The 17421-nt window shown below is 33.4% G+C and overlaps 1 protein-coding gene across 1 annotated transcript in view; it reads left to right on the forward strand.

The window, feature by feature from the left end:
- The window catches only part of LOC106461637 (protocadherin Fat 4-like), a gene marked incomplete at its 3' end in the record, with an annotated part of 101360 nt that overhangs the window by 62087 nt on the left and 21852 nt on the right, over positions 1-17421 (forward strand). Inside the window, exons 22-31 of the mRNA XM_013921475.1 lie at positions 502-685; positions 1997-2136; positions 2640-3458; positions 5648-5937; positions 6428-6647; positions 7167-7274; positions 8398-8541; positions 9675-9818; positions 10040-10156; positions 14207-14297. Of these exons, the coding sequence (XP_013776929.1) occupies positions 502-685; positions 1997-2136; positions 2640-3458; positions 5648-5937; positions 6428-6647; positions 7167-7274; positions 8398-8541; positions 9675-9818; positions 10040-10156; positions 14207-14297 (2257 nt within the window). The remainder of the gene's footprint in view (positions 1-501; positions 686-1996; positions 2137-2639; positions 3459-5647; positions 5938-6427; positions 6648-7166; positions 7275-8397; positions 8542-9674; positions 9819-10039; positions 10157-14206; positions 14298-17421) is intronic.

Below are 17421 nucleotides of genomic sequence, written 5' to 3' on the forward strand. Positions count from 1 at the left end.
TTTAACGTTTAAATGAGTTATGCAGCCTTCCTGTAGGTCATATCAATTATGTTTGATAGATTTTCCTTTAAAGTAGATAACCTAACATACTTCAGAAAGTAAGCATATTTTGAGCGAGAATATATTCTTTAATCATTAACTACTATACCAAAACTATAGTTGGACTTTTTAAGTTTATAAATAGAGTTTTACATTTTGTTGGAATGAAAAATTGTATGTTTAATACAATACACTGCGATTGTCCTCGAAATATCCGCCTGTCAGATTGTCTCTATATCTATCATAGGGCATCTGTATAGTTTTGTACTATGATTGACATTTTGTATATGTCTTTGATATTTGATATACATTATTTATGATTGATTTTTGTTTCTAATTTACCTTGATTTTTCTAAGGACTATAAACAATACGCATTATATAAGGACTTGTTTGATAAGTTAATGTACTTCTGGTAGTGTACGATTCTGTCAAACATATATTTTGTGTATAACCTAATTAAGGTTGCAGCCACAGACAGGGACCTCCAGAACAACACAGTGACATACAGTATTACAAGTGGTAACGAGGAAGGAGTTTTCTATATTGATGCTATAAATGGAAATATTCGAGTAAACAGATCCTCAGCCCATACATTGGACTATGATAAAAAGAAAAACTACGTATTGTTGGTGCAAGCGAAAGACTGTAAGTTATTTTCGTATTTCATAAGACCTGATTTTAAGAAAAATATCTTTCCTGGAGATTTAAGTGGATTTTGCACTACTTTCGTTTTCAATGTAAGTCGAATTCGTTGTTGTTGACCCTAGTGGTTTGCGTCCTCGAACTGTAAATCTGATGAATCGGGGTTCGCGGCTTGTTGCAATATAAATTCGCTCCACATTTTGGGTTGGCTATCAGATTGATGGTCAAATCCTACTATCTGGTTAGAGAAGTGGGTTGGCTATCAGATTGAAGGTCAAATCCTACTATCTGGTTAGAGAAGTGGGTTGGCTATCAGATTGATGGTCAAATCCTACTATCTGGTTAGAGAAGTGGGTTTGCTATCAGATTGATGGTCAAATCCTACTATCTGGTTAGAGAAGTGGGTTTGCTATCAGATTGAAGGTCAAATCCTACTATCTGGTTAGAGAAGTGGGTTTGCTATCAGATTGATGGTCAAATCCTACTATCTGGTTAGAGAAGTGGGTTGGCTATCAGATTGATGGTAAAATCCTACTATCTGATTAGAGAAGTGGGTTGGCTATCAGATTGATGGTCAAATCCTACTATCTGGTTAGAGAAGTGGGTTGGCTATCAGATTGATGGTCAAATCCTACTATCTGGTTAGAGAAGTGGGTTGGCTATCAGATTGATGGTCAAATCCTACTATCTGGTTAGAGAAGTGGGTTGGCTATCAGATTGATGGTCAAATCCTACTATCTGGTTAGATAAAGAATAGCCGAAAAGTTGACGGTGGGTACGTTTGACAAGCTATCTTCCCACTAGATAATTAGGAATGGTCTTGTGCAGATGGCCCTCGAGTAGTCCAGATTTATCAAAGTACTTATTACTTTCTAGAATGTTCTCACTGTAATCTGTTATTAATGAATTATACCAACAGCTCTTCTCTGTCACATGTACTTATCATTCTACAGAATGATACACTCTTTTTTCTTTGTGTGTATTCAATCTGCTCTGATTGATGTGCTTATTACTCAGTAACATTACGTCAATCTATGTGATTATGTAATTCTAGGTCTGCTGTATTATTCGTAGCAGGCTGTTACTAATAAAAAATCAGGTTGTTTCAGATTTCTTAAAATTCGAAACAAGTAAACTGTTTGAAATATCATTAAAACGAATAACTTAAGAACATTTAAATTCACGCATTCTTGTTTATGAAGTATATAAACATCACCTTATAAATGTACTTAACATAGTGTATAAATGTACTTAACATAGTGTATAAATGTACTTAACATAGTGTAATGAAATACCACATATTTCAATTTTCAGCTCATGCTAGCCCTCTTTTCGGATTGGCTACCGTGGTGATCGATATCCGGGATACCAATGATCATCCGCCAGTGTTTTCAAAACCTGCTTATTCAGTATCTTTCCAAGAAAACCTTCCTGCTGGATATTGTTTTTTAACGGTATAGTTATATATGGTTTAATTTCTTACACTTAGCATTCTAATACGTATGTTCTAAAGTTCAACTGTAGTTAATAAATAATACTCTGAAAATCCTGCTACTTTGAGTATGTGATACCTGCTATTTTAATTTATTTAAATGTATTTTGGTATAAATAAATGGGAGCTGATGACATCTTGATGATGTTTAAATGTAAGAAGTTTGCTATAAAACAATAAGGTTGGACATGTAGTTATTAGGATTTACATTTATCATGGGAATCAAATTTTTATTTTTAATTTCCAAATTATGTCAAATAAATGCAGTGATAATATGAATAGAACTGTTGGCTTTTGTTTTAAAGAAAGAGATGTGAATGATACTAGCTGATTACGTAAGAATGATTAAATGTTTTTGAAAAATAACGTATCATACAATATTTCATTATTTTAGATTTTTTAGGTATTTTTTTGTGTCTTGATGTTTCACTTAAAAGAAAAGTTTCAGTAATGTTTCTACTATAGGTAAAGGCAGACAGCAGGGATTCTGTTGACGAAATGAAATTTGCTCTAGACAACAAAAACATACCATTCGTTATAGATTCCAGATCAGGAGAAGTTTGCACTAAAGAAGTGTTGGATCGGGAACAAAAAACATCATACGAGTTTTCTTTGTTCGTCTTTGATGGAAAATTTGAGGCAAGAGCTCCTGTTACTGTCGAAGTGTTAGATGAGAATGATAATGCTCCGAAATTTGAAAAAACTCACTATGTTCTCAACATCCCTCAAGAATCCAAGGTAGGGAGATCTATTATTCAGATTCATGCGTCAGATCCAGATGCAGATAACAACGGAGAAGTGACCTATTGGATTAAAAACACACACGGTCTTTTTGAAATTGACCCTCAAAGCGGCCTCGTTCGCTTGGCATCAACGTTACCGAACTACGTAGAGAAAAACACTTCTTTTGAAATGGAAGTATATGCTCAGGATCACGGGATAGGCTCCAATATTGGTAAAGCATCTCTAATCATTCGAATATCAAACATACAAAATCATCAGCCGGAATTTGACCAATTTGCTTATATGGTAGCCGTTGATGAAAACGTGGACAACATAGTTTTGTTGACCGTACATGCCACAGATACTGATAAAGGAAAAGCTGGAAACGTTGTATATAGAATACTGAGAGCCACGCGAAGACAAGTCTTTAGGATTGACCGTCAAACGGGGGCAATTCTTTTAGTCAGCCCTTTAGATTACGAAGACATAAAGTATTTAGAACTAGTTGTGGAAGCCAGAGACAAAGCCAACGAACCTCAATTTTCAACGGCAATTGTTCAGGTAGAACTTTTTATCATAGGGAAAATTATAACGTTTTGTTTAATGACCTGTATCCACTATATACGATTTAGAGAAAGAAATTACAATTTTTATTCACCTTTTACTACACCTCCTGGCCCAAGAGTCTTCCATGGGTTTAAAGTATTCGACATTATATATATAGTTAAATAAAGAGTTGCATGTGCAGAAAACGTAATTGTAATCTCATTTCGTAAGTAATGCTTTGTATATAACATCTCTCTCTATCAAATTTTGATACTGCGAGAGTAAACATCTCGCCTTACGTGTGTATAATAAATATGAAAAAGAAAGACTTATTTTCTAACGGTAAATAAATCTATATAATAATCTACATTTACTTGTTCATTTTTTCTTTGCTTCCTACTACGTTATTATGAAAGTTTTGTACCAAAAAAATCGAGTTAATCGAATTATAGGGCGACGAAGTACGTAAGTCTCTTATTCAGTAAACGAATGAACATCATAGTTTGCTATAAAAATGTCAGTCACCTTGACATCTAGCATTAATTCTTGATATTTAACATAGTCCGTCAATGATGTATTACCCTAAATCATATATTTACCTCCAGTTAGAATTTAGTGTCATGTTTGATGTGTATGTCAGGGTTCAGTCAAAATAATGACTATGAATTCGGTGTTGGGAGTGTTTCTAGGGTATTTATTACATTGAGTACGAGTTTGTTAATAACTCACGATGTTGTAGTTGGTATTAGTAAACCAACTATAAATTGGAATATAACAAATAATACATTATCTATAGATGCAAATGTAGTGTATAGTATTGAAGATTCTTAAGAATTGTAATTTTCTTATTACTGAACTTAATTAAATTTTAAAAAGTTGGACGAATGTTCCAAAATAAGATAAGTATTACTATAGTGTGTTTATATGTTCAGATATAACTGAAACTTGTTGAAAGATTCGCTTAACTGGAAGCATGTATTTAGAAATATTTAAAAAGTGAAAAGAACTTTTTAACAATCAACGAATATTTTTAATCATGACCAATACCAAATTTTGTTACTCAACATTACCTTCTTTTAAATTCGTTCCTCGTGATGTTCCTGTCTGTAACAAACAATACTTTTTGGAACATCCTGTATATACATCCTATATATTAGGGCTGAAAAAAATTAAAATGAGCTAAGCTTTCGTAAGTAGTATAAATGTGTTATTGTAAAACCTTGCGTTCATTATACGTATTTGGCAACTACTTTTACAAAAATTTTAATCCTTAAATACAATTTTAGTTTGATTTGTTTTGTAGGTTTAGTAATTTATTTCACACATTAGAAAAACCTTGTTCTTAGGATTACAATTAATTCAAAAATAATAATCACGATAATAATTTTGTTTTTATTTTTTCTATGCGTACAACTTAAATAGCTAAGCAGCATGTGTCTGATACTAACTTAACGTAAGATGTAAACGCTTTCATCCGGAGGACAGCAATATTTGAAATCTAAGTTATCATGAACCACGATAGTGGTTCGTAATAAGGATCGCACAGAAATTTGCTCAAAACTTTAATTGAACATTCGGACCAAAAACACCTGAAAATGCAGAAGTGTTTCTATGCTTTTTTTGACGTTCTCTATTCCCCCTTTTTAAATTAACAATTTTTACTAGTTTTGTAATATAGTTAGGAGATTTGGTTATTTTGCCTCCTTTAATCTCGTTTATTAAAGCTTGTAGAAGCAGGGTTTAATAATACGATTTAAAATCTGCGTCATTTTTGTTTCTTATTTCTTCACAAGCGCGTTTTTTTCTCTAAAGATGCAAATTTGAATTTTTCAGAGTGAGAGTAAATCTCCAAATGTCCATTTCTATTCAGTAACTCTAAAATAATTACTAGTACGTTCTTGTTTTACTACATTTATTTTCTTGACATTTGTACCAAAACCTTTGGATTTATAAAATTGTGCGCAGTATAGTTTATTCCTTATTTGAAATTGAAATATTTGTATAACACCTCGTGTTATTTTTACGTACATATAAAGTTAATGATAACCTTCATCATAAATAAACCATCAAATTATTCATCCTATATACGGCGTTTTCAAAACCTGTTTTTTAATGATTCAGGCGTTCTAAAATTAACTACATTTTTGTAGTATATTTAAGTGTTGTTCATGATCTTTTTAAAGACCAAACTGCCTTTTTTACAGATTACTGTAAACGATGTGAATGACAATGCTCCCGTTTTCCTTTCACTCCCTCGATTTCTACGAGTGCCACTATCGACCTCCCCGTCTGAAGTCATTTACAAGGTAGAAGCTGTGGACAAAGACAGCTCTGTAGCAGGAAATAACAAAATAAACTATGAAATTTCCCCTCCTAGTCCGCTTTTCACGATTGAGTCCAACACTGGTCAGATCATACCAAAGCAGTCTCTCTCCCCCATCATTGAAACGTTGAATATTGTGGCGTACGACAGCTCTACTGTGCCTCTTAGTAGGTAAGATAACATACCTTTAAGATGACATAAAATGTATATGGTACAGCTTATTATTTCCCAACGTAACGACAATATATATAAGAAGCTAAAATTCGGGTTTTAAATTTACGTGAAAATTCTATACCAATCTCAGGTGCTTCAACTCAATAATAAGTTTTCTCGAAATACCCATCAATTTTTTGTAGAAATGGTAATATGAGAAATAGGATTTTTAAATGAGAAAAAAGTAATATCTAAAAAAATAACTGCATTTAAAATGCAAATGTTGTTTTGACATTCAGGGACACAAAACAAGTACACCAGAAGATTATTTTAATTACTTGTATTCGTAAATGATGTATGTGATTCGAAGTGTTCTATTTAGCAACATGCCTTTAGGTTCTGCAGGTGCAAAAACAATGTTCGAGTTTTAACAGAATTAGGTGTTCAGTGAAGGTTGTGTGAAATAGTTTATTGCAATTTCTAATTTAACTTTTCGTACATTTTTCAGTTCCACACAAATTGTAGTTGAAGTTTACAAAGACAGCATCACTGAACTCACCCCTGTATTTACTTCAATCCAATATTCAACAGAAGTGGACAATGTTTTGGAACCAGGAGAAACCATCATGAGAGTACGGGCTGCTGTACCCAATGGAGACCTCGTTTGGTACAATATCACAAAGTCAAACGGAGGAAAAGTGAAAGAATTCTCCATTGATTATGAAACGGTATTAGATTTACTCTGCCAGAGTTTCGAAATACCTAGTTAACAAAGTGTAGTTATGTTATATTCATAAAAGCGGTATAACTCTCTAGCCTAGAATGAATAAATCTCCTATAGAGAAACCGAAACAACGGATTTTAAAAGTGTTAAATTTACCTGAATATGTCTATATTCTATTCAAGGCAATCATGTTAATAAACTAAATGTTTATTGTTATTCGTTGAAAAGTCCCTATAGCCATAGAAAAGATGTATTTTAGTTAGAAATACAGATGGTGAAATAAGTTTAGAAACAATTGCATATCTTAATGTATTATTAGCTATACAACCAACTAGTCAACTAATGATAAATATTTCTACTTAGTGTATTTAAAACAAATTGGAAGGCTGATTTCGTCACAGAAAGTAAATGAATCTTTCTTTTAGTATATTAGATAAGTGTAAGTTTAAAATTTTTAAATATTTTCATTAAGAAACAGTACATTTTTATTGTTAATGTAGATAATATTTTACTAACTGCACAGGGAATTATTGTAACAACAAGCAAGCTGGATGTCCAGGAAAGTGCCCTGTATCACTTCTTAGTAACTGCAACTAATCAAAATGATCCACGTCGTGTAGCCGAAGCTGGGGTGAGCTGAGTTTATTTTAAGCTATCCATATGTGAATGTAAAAAAAATAGAAAAAAAGGAGAGAGATCCTCAGTTCGATTTCACTTCTTAAAGATATATTTTCCTAATTCCAACATAGAAATTGTAATTATAAACTTTTCTCATACATATTTTATTTTAGACCACTTTCCCTTAGTTGCACTTTAAAGACGTGATGCATCGTTTATGTTTATTAAGTTCAAACAGATTGGTGTAACTTATAAACCTTACGTTTGCGTAAAGAATGAGACACGGATTGTTTTCTATAACATTATTCCAGGACTTAGTTATTGAGTTAGAAAAACATGGCAACATAAGTAGAGAAGATAAATACATAGGGCACAATAAATTGTAAAAAATACGGACTGTAATATTTTAATTTATTTAAAGGAGACAAGTAATGAAAAGAACTTATCTTACAAACGAAAATGGATAAAACTCTATGTAATTTTTTAAACCATAAAACGTTTAAAACTTTAGCTGTAGATTCTAATTAACCACTATTTAAATCTGAGTACACTCCGAGAAGCTTTGATTTATAAAGTTTTACCACGTTTCGGCAAAGTTGGTTTTATCAGATATGACAACAGTTTCCTGTTTTCATTTTAATTTAGAAATTAAGTTCTGTAATATTTGTGGATGAAGGTGCTTATACCTGAGGAAACGATAGAACTACAAAAATTAACTTGAGGCTGTTACTTTAAATTATAATCAGACTTATATAAGCTTAAGGTTGGTTAATCAGTCCTAATTAGGCTAGACTTTATAGGTCCTTGTTGATTGACAGTAAATTATTTTATTATCAAGTCTTTAATTCTCTTTCGATAGTCTTCAAACATTTTCCCTTTCTACACGTAGGCTTTTCATGTGCAAAGATAAATGTTTAACAAAACACAACAGCAACACTGTGTATGCCTCGACATTGAGGAAAGTAACATACTGTTATTCAAGAAATGGAACACTATAACTTGACATTGCATAGAAACTAGTATACTATAATATATTATGAAACAACCACAACACTGTTTAGATAGATTGAGATTCGTTCCAATTAATTGCTATACTAACATAATGTACATTTCTATATGAATATGTTTCTTTTTAGATGATTGTTCGAATGTCCGACAGGAACAGTAAATGTCCAAGCTTCCCGTTTTCAGAGTACTATGCCACAGTAAAAGAAAACACCCCTCCAGATTCAATAGTGCTTCCGAACATTCAAGTTGAAGACGCAGAAAAACATCGAAAAGTACGTATAGATTAGTTCGATTTACTCATTTTAAAATAGTGATAACAAAGTTTTGAAAAAATTAATAAACCTTTAATATTATCTATATTATATATTCTATTATACTATATTTATATAATAGCCAAATGTCGACTGTCTGTCTGTCAGACTCTGTATCTCCTGAGCGATTATTCGTAGAAAAAAAATTATATATCAAAATGCTTCTTTTAAAAAGTACATTACAGGAAAATTATTAACTTTTTGCAATTCCTAAAACTTGACAGCGATATTAAAATCGATCCATTAGTCTTAGTATGTGCTGAACGGTCATCCTGAGAAAATAAAAACGAATTAAGAACAAAAATGTTTCTTTTTGTGAGGGAGTTTCACGAAAGAATGGGACTTCCTCCGTCGACTGATTGAAATAAAGATATGAGCGTGAGCGGAAAAAAAAACTTGAAGAAAAGAATGTGTTCGAGTATATATTTGTTGTTATTTGGTGTTTATTTTTTGTTATTTTGGTATTATATACATGCATGATTTTATTGTAGTATGTCGAAGTGAACTGAATTGTATAACTCTTCTTGGACACTTCTTTTAGAAATGACAAGTGTCAAAAAGCACTCTTTTCAGTAGCAGTCTTTTCTGGCACTCAGTAAAATGACAAGAAACGGTGGCAATCAGCGAAAAAATATCCGTGGCTACTTAACGATAGAGCATTCTAAATGTGCTGGATGCACCCATTACATCGAAAACAAAACATTTTTGCTAGCAATGCATTACAGTCAGTCTCCGTTGCTTAAAAATAAACGCAATCCAATTTTCCTTACCGAAATAGCATATGGAATGACAAAAGACGGTTGTAAACCGCCCACTAGGCAATCATGTTGCATATATGCTATGATGCATTTTTTTATTTATTCATCTCCATTTTTTAGGAAATTTACCGTTGAATTGTTTCATAATTTAAATTGGGTGCTTCGTTTCATTTATTTTCTAAAGAAGTTTATAGTTTGAAAGTAATATTGCTAATTTTTATGTAACATCAAGATAAAAGTATTAATTTTCTTTACAATTTATATAAAACTATTATTTCAGAACATTGAATAGTAATGATTTCCAGCCTTTATTTGATGAGTAGTTATTATTTCTAGGTTTCTTATTCTATAACGGAGGATAATTCTCTTGAAAACTTCTATGTTGATTCTCGAAATCCACTTAGTGTTTTTATAAGAGTCAAAAGACCGTTGGACAGGGACACAATGCCACCGATCTTACAAGGAATTTATACCTTAATGGTAAGACGTTTTTAATGGTATTTAAAATGAGATGAAAATTTTATACAACATCGTATTAGGTGAGGTAGTTATTTATTTGAATTAATTCACAAAATTATAAAAATAGCCTATTTTTATATCTTTGATATGTATTATGATGCGATTTATCTGATAAAAACACAGATATTACGGAGACTTGTTTCCTAGCTCTTCATTGTGTTTTTACGGTTTTACTTCACCAGGTCACGGCCAGTAATCAAAGATGTGCTAGTTCTGTTAAGGTTAAGATTCTCGTGGAAGATGAAAATGACAACGAACCTGTATTTGAGAAACAAGGGTATATAGTGGAAGTAAAAGAAGTAAGTTTAAAATTGTTTCCCGTTTTTTATATCCCGTTGTGGTATATATATATATATTTATTGTAATGTATTTATTTATTGTATATATATATTTATTGTAATGTATTTATTTATTGTATATATATTTATTGTAATGTATTTATTTATTGTATATATATTTATTGTAATGTATTTAATTATTGTATATATATTTATTGTAATGTATTTATTTATTGTATATATATTTATTGTAATGCAAAATCAACTCTTCCAAATATCTATTATGAAAACAAGAAGTGAAATAATTTATAATTTAATCTCAGTTTCGATGTCCAGCAAATATATTCACCATTAGAAAGTGTTAAATAAAAAATATGTGAATATTTGATGATAATTTCCTGAGGAGCTATTGAAAGGAAAATAACCTGTACAACAGTAGTAGCACAGTGAAAACTTATTTATGTGATGAATAAGAGTCAGGGCTCAGTATACTCCGTATAGCTTTGACTTTCTATGAATTACTAAAATATAGCTAACATATTCCATTATATCAATAGGGCTTAGTTAGTGGCAAAATATATTTTATGAACAAAGTATGTTCATACGAAAAACTGGCTTTAATTTAATTTTTAAAAATACAAATAGAATATGATAGGGGAGACACTTTCCACGCAATATATATATACAGTTTTGGCCAAAGTGTTTGCATATTTTGTATCAAATAATAATTATTATTGAGATGGAATACAAATACACTCAGCACTTTCAAACTGAAAAATGCACGTTATATTAAACATCTACAGAGGTAATTTGTATAATGAGACAGGTTTTATGGACATCATGAACGATATATTAGAAAAGCAAACAATTTTATCAGACACCTGTAAAAAGATGTCCAATTCAATATTTCATCTGTCACAACAAAACCTTACAAGAATATGTATAATGGCAAAATATAACATCATAAATAGCGTCTGTAACCTCATATCAGTCCATATTAAAAATCCAATACTTTGTTAAACCTCCTCGTACTCTAATAAACTCCTCAAGGCGACGTGGCATACTGTCGATGAGATTATTGATGTAATCCACCGTGATTTCATCTCAACTTGTCACTAGAAGTCGCTGAAACTCAGTTACAGTAGCTGCTCTAAGGTCGTGGTTAGCAATTTTCAGGTCCAGTTCTGTCCAACAGTTCTCAATAGGATTACAATCTGGAGACTTTGCTGGCCATGACAATCTTGTAATTTTCTCCTGGTCGAGATACTCCTGTACAATACGTGCTCTGTAGGGAGTGGCATTATTATCCTGGAACACAAAGTTATTGTCAAACCTTGCTCTAGCATATGCCAGAAATATCGTCTCCATGTGCTGCCTGTAGGAGGTGCCATTGACGTTTCCCTGAGGTTTTGAATATCATGATGAATAGCTGCCAAAGCATTTACTGTACTTACTACCTCCTGTGTGTTCTCTATAGGTAAGACAGTCTTCTATCATCTGCTCTCCAGGCAAACGACGAACACGAATCCTACCATCAGTTTTAACAAACCAGAAACAGGGCTCATCTGAAGTGATGATATATTGCTAGTGTCCTAACTGTAAGTTAGCACGCTGTTTTGCTCAAGTAACACGGTGACGGCGGTGAATTCTGGTTAATATCGGTTTGCAGATAGTCTTTCTTGCAAAATAACATTGTTTGTTCAATCTCCTATTCACTGTTCTTCTGGATACCCTGGAATGAATGTGTTCATGTCATTCCTGTCGTAAGGTGTTGCAAAACTTATTTCGACCTTGACGTGTTAACCTGATCAAAACACGGTCATCTCGAGCAGTAGTTTTTCAGCGTCTACCAGTAGACTTTCCTGGAAAAACGTTTCCTGTAATCTGATGACGTTTCAGTATTCTGGAAAAAATACAATGGGGTACCCTTCTGTTCTGGCAATGTCCGTTTGCTTCATACAGTTTCTCGGCAGTCGAACTATTTGGCGCCCTATAACTTCTGGCACGTGTCGAGAGATGACTCTACACCAAGTACAGAGAAATTATCTGAACAAAGCGTTGATCTGTTACGAAAAACTTATACAAGACAGGTGTATTTTAACAAACAAATGCTCACAACAACTAATACAGGCCAGAATAACAACTCGTACATGTTTATCCGATCATACACTACCTTCTCTGTTACTACTCGGGCATTTTCTCAAAAACTTCTCCACGCATGTATAAAATAACAGCAATATAGAACAGAGTGCAAACATTTTGACCAAAATGTAGGATCAAATGCTATCTATAATTTGCAAAAAGAGTGAATCACAGGCATCCTTTTACTGCAAATGTCACGAGGGTTTTAGTTATTCAGATTCAAAATATAATTAAACTACTTTTTGTTTACTATGGCATAAATGCCAAGCTAATAATAATATGTTAATAGTATATAAGTTTTAACACGTCCCTCAGGAGACAAGGGGTGTCTTTACATTACAATTGTATGAATATTAAAAGCAAATTCCATCCAGAAACTCCAAAAGAGGGTGGTTTTGGACGCATCTTTTCGAGACAACTCCGAGACAAGTTTTCGTTTGTTAATTGATAAATATTCAAGTGAAATACAGCATCCTCAAGTCTCCAAACTAGCTAGTATTAAGGTCTACCCGTTGGGAGTAAATTCAGTATATCTCAATAAAGCCACATTCTCGGCATCATTAATTAAGCCATTGCCAACATTTTATGCTTCTGCTATCACCTCTCTATGTTTAGCTTCCAACTGAGATACGAACGATTTCATTGCAATTTAGTAGGGAAAGTCGAAGCATCACGACAGTCAGCAGTAGGATGAGCAGACAGAAACACTATGAAAGCAGCGGCTACAGGCATAATATTGTACTTGGCTTTCTGCACAATATCTACCAAGGTGGTTCTAAAAAGTTCTTGAATACCTCTGCGTGTAATTTGGAGACTTCCATTCTTCTTGTGCTTGGCCATTAAGCTCGTGATGCGCTGATGAATTTCAGTCACCTTACCACTTCAAATCACTTTTCGCAGCCCCAATGCTAAAAATTGAAATTGTTTTAGGTAGGATTGATTAGAGTAAACTATTCCAAGAGATTAATAATGGTTGGAGACGGCTTGAAGAAAAACTTTAATATAAGTTTAACATAAAAGCAAATGTACAACGTTTCGACAAGGTTTTGTCATCATTATCACCTTGTCGAAACGTTGTACATTTGCTGTTATCTTAAACTTATATTAAAGTTTTTCTTCAAGCCGTCTCCAACCATCATTAGTCTCAAAGTGGGTTCCTCGTCATCGAAGTTGTATTTCATGAGACCTTGGGCATGGTGAAAGATATCAGTCGAAAGAGTTTGACCTCCTGAGTCCAAAACTGTAATTGGATCTCAAATTGGTCAAGAGATGACGGAGCTATGAGCTAAAAGTTTGTACTTGAGCCACTCTATGAGCCGCTATGCGGCGGCTAATAAAACTACTTCATTCTCAATAAATCACGGGTGCTCTTGAAAGCGAAACTAAGTGAAGAAAATATCTAAAACATATCATACGGTTCTGCTGGTTTTTCTAATGACTCAAAAAGCACAAATGATTCATAATAATATTTGTTCGTGTCGCACTTTTAGATGCGACTTAAGTACAAAATATCCGATTATTCTGAAGAAGAAATGGAGTAAACAAGATGAGAAAAATTTGAAGTATTTAAATGTATTATCTGAGTCATATCTTTTCCTACATATTTTACCTTAGTGTATTGAAAATATAATTTTCAGACATCTTGCTCGTTGACATTATGCAAGGACAGCTCTAATATATGTAATAACCTAGTTGTTATACTTCAGGATTGTTTACCCATTTTATTAAAGATTATTGAATATCTGACACTAAACAATCCAAATATATGTAGAATTGTACAAATAACTAGCTTCTTGAGTAGCTTAAAAATAACCGAAAATTGATATTTGGCTATTAGATCTTCTTAAATATTCAGTTTCGGCTATAGAAATTATAAGAAAATATATTGAATAAAGTCTGTTTAAAAACACATAAGTTTTTCTCCCATAGAACACGCGCAGGGATCACGTGGTCACCCAACTTAAAGCTTCTGATAGTGATGAAATAGACAGTGGAAAGTTGCGCTATTTTATCATTGAAGGTGAGTTTTGTCAAAACTATATAATAATGTAAATAAAAATGTATTTAAAACATAATACAATTTGGCAATCGCACCCGAAATTTTTTAATGTTGAAATTCAGTAGATATACACAAAATGTATATCAAAATTCTTGGATTCACCAAAGCATATTTATTTCAGAATTTTTTTATATGCATACGAACTTCTCTTTCTGGTGTTATGCTCAAAGTTTTTTTGTTGTTTCTTCTAAATTTAGCACACTACATAGAATTTTAAGTTTTATCAAAATATATTGATCCGGCATAGCCTGATGCTTGGAGCGCTTGACTCGCAATCTGCGGGCCACGGGTTCGAATCCCCGTCACACGGACATACTTGCACGTTCAGCCGTGGAAGCATTATGATGTGACGGTTAGTCACACTATTCATTGGTAAAAGAGTAGCCGAAGAGTTGGCGGTGGATGGTGTTAACTAGCTGCCTTCCCTCTAGTCTATCACTGCTAAATTAGGGACTGCTAACGCAGGTAACCCTCGTGTAGCTTTGCGCGAAATTCTGTGTGACGACCATGTATCTTGAAAATAGCTTTGAAGCATAGTTTTTATTGAAAAATGTTCTGTGGTAAGTTTATCATGCTTAAAGCAACCCCTCCCATACAAGCTTTCAACAAACCATCTAGAGGGAAAAGGATGACAATTTTCTAGTGCCCATTTTAACAGTTTGATCACGCATAAATCCACAAGTGCTGCATCCTGAAATTCACTTGTATGCTTTAACATTGATTAGCATAAATACACATTTAATTCTCCAACTGCTTGAGGTATACGATGGTTGAAAATATATGTCCTGGAAGCAGCTTTTATACACATAACCTGTATCACTTTCCCAGATAGAAATTTCTTTTGAATAATTTGCATACTGTTGTCTGGGGCACGAGGACGGCTTTTGCTAATGATCTTTGTGCCAATGGATTCTTATGCCTATGCACTTTGCTCACCATGGCTGGAGTAAGACTTGCTGTAAGTTTCTTTTTAGATGGTTCTAGTGCCCCAAGTTAATCTATATTCCTTCTTTTTCAAAGCTATTAAGTACATGGGATATATCCCTCTTTGAAATTCTTCTTCTGAACATATATTTATCATTTGAATGCATAAATATGTTGCGTCAGAAAGGGCTGTCATAATACCCTTTCCAAAGGCAATCAAGTTTCGGTGGCATCACACTGCCCACGAAATACTAAACAGTGTCAAAATATAGTTCTGATACATACCGTTCCACCGCGACTTTATATCGGCTGTGCTTATCACGTGATTTGTTTGTTTGCATATCAAACTCGTTTTAGTATAACATACTGAACCCTGTACTGTTTGAATGGTCAGTAGTGAAAACTGGGTAATTCAATTCGTTCAGAGAAGAATGCGAAACATAAAAAATGCGCTTGTCTCGTCGACCAGTAACAGTGACAGGGTCATACTCATGAATGACTCTCTAAACTTCACCAGAAAAGTGGAGGCAGGTTTTATTCATAGAATATGGATAAAACCTTTGACAGACTTGAAGTCTCATCTGATAAAGATCTATATTTCAGGCCATAGCAGCATATCATTCAACGAGAAAGTGGAAAACCTTTCTGATAAAGTAGAGCTCTAAGACTACCTGGTAAGACTTCCAAATGAAACAGCTTGTAGACTAAGAGAACAGGAAAAAATGGAAGTGAGGTCACACTGGTTAACTAGAAGACTGGAAGGAAGATGGTAGAGTTATGGAAGTGCAGTAAGAGCGAATGGGAGTAAAAAGTACAGATGTTCCTTATTAACCAAATCAAAGTGAACATTATTACCAGAAGAGCCTTGGGGAGATTACTTAAGATAAGAGACATGTGCCAACATCACTGCCAAACTCCTCGATCATACAGTAGTAGTAATACAAGTAATAATATTACAATTCACTTATTTACAGTAGATTCCTGGTGCTTAAAATTAAAATAATGCTACACGATAATTAACAATAAAAAAATAAATAGTAACAGTGGTTGTTACCGGCCGATTATCTCCCTGCGGCCGGTGGTTTCGAATTAGGGGCAGAACAACACTACCAGGATTAACCAGTGACTAACGTGTTGAGATAGCACTACACAGTTGGAGGAAGGAGAGCTTGTGTTTTTTCTCCTTTAGCATGTAAGATAAATAAACTAGAAATAAGGCAGATAGGCAACAAGACCCACTACCAACTATTGGGCTACTTGTGCTTGGGCGAATAGTGGAATATGATCCATGGTCCCAAAGTATAGAACGAATTGGCAGTGAGACACAAACCATTGCATTGAAACTACATTACATTGTATTTTCGTTACTGAAGCAGAGGTGATAAGATTCACTAAAGGTTTTATTAGATTTTTTTGTTTCTTATTGAGGTTATTATTTTCGTCGTTAACAGACAAATATATATTGATAATGGTTTTTTGTTTTATCACAAGTAATGACAAGATAACAACTAATGTCAGTCTGTGTTAGTATGCCGAGAATTAGGTCAAACAATCGTTTTCGGCACCTTGTATTCTCTTATTTACATGATCTAATCTTGATACTTTTTATTGCTCTTAATATATTTTCTTTCAAGCCAAATAATAGTCTCTGTCGTTTTGAATATTTGTTCAGTGATCCCACAGAGCAGGTCGTTAAGTTACCCGAGCAGTGCCCTCTTTAAGGGTGAAAATTCTGGCCGTGAGCTGATCCATAAGTTAGGCCTAAATCCTTTAAAAGTGTTATTAAGCAATGGGCAATAAATGGCTAAAATAATATAGAAAGAAACACAAAGTGTTGACCACATACTGTCAAAGTCCTTAATTTTTATATGTGGGGTTTGTAAAGAGTATTTCGTTAATTTTGGTCCGGTCGTGGCCCAACATTTAACGTTCTAGGATGAATCTAATGATTCGCGACCCGTTGCGGAAAAACACATTGCGCATATTAGAGTCAAAGATGCACTATAAGAGTGACAATCACATCCTATTATTTAGTCAAATTAAAGTAGCCCAAGAGTTGACGTAAGTTTTGTTTACTACCTATTATTCCTCCTCAAATCATAATTATGTACACAGCGTGGTCACAAGTAAATAGACACCACCTTTTCAAAAAAAAATGAAA

This window comes from Limulus polyphemus, unplaced genomic scaffold (assembly GCF_000517525.1).
Source record: "Limulus polyphemus unplaced genomic scaffold, Limulus_polyphemus-2.1.2 Scaffold1002, whole genome shotgun sequence".
NCBI lineage: Eukaryota > Metazoa > Arthropoda > Merostomata > Xiphosura > Limulidae > Limulus > Limulus polyphemus.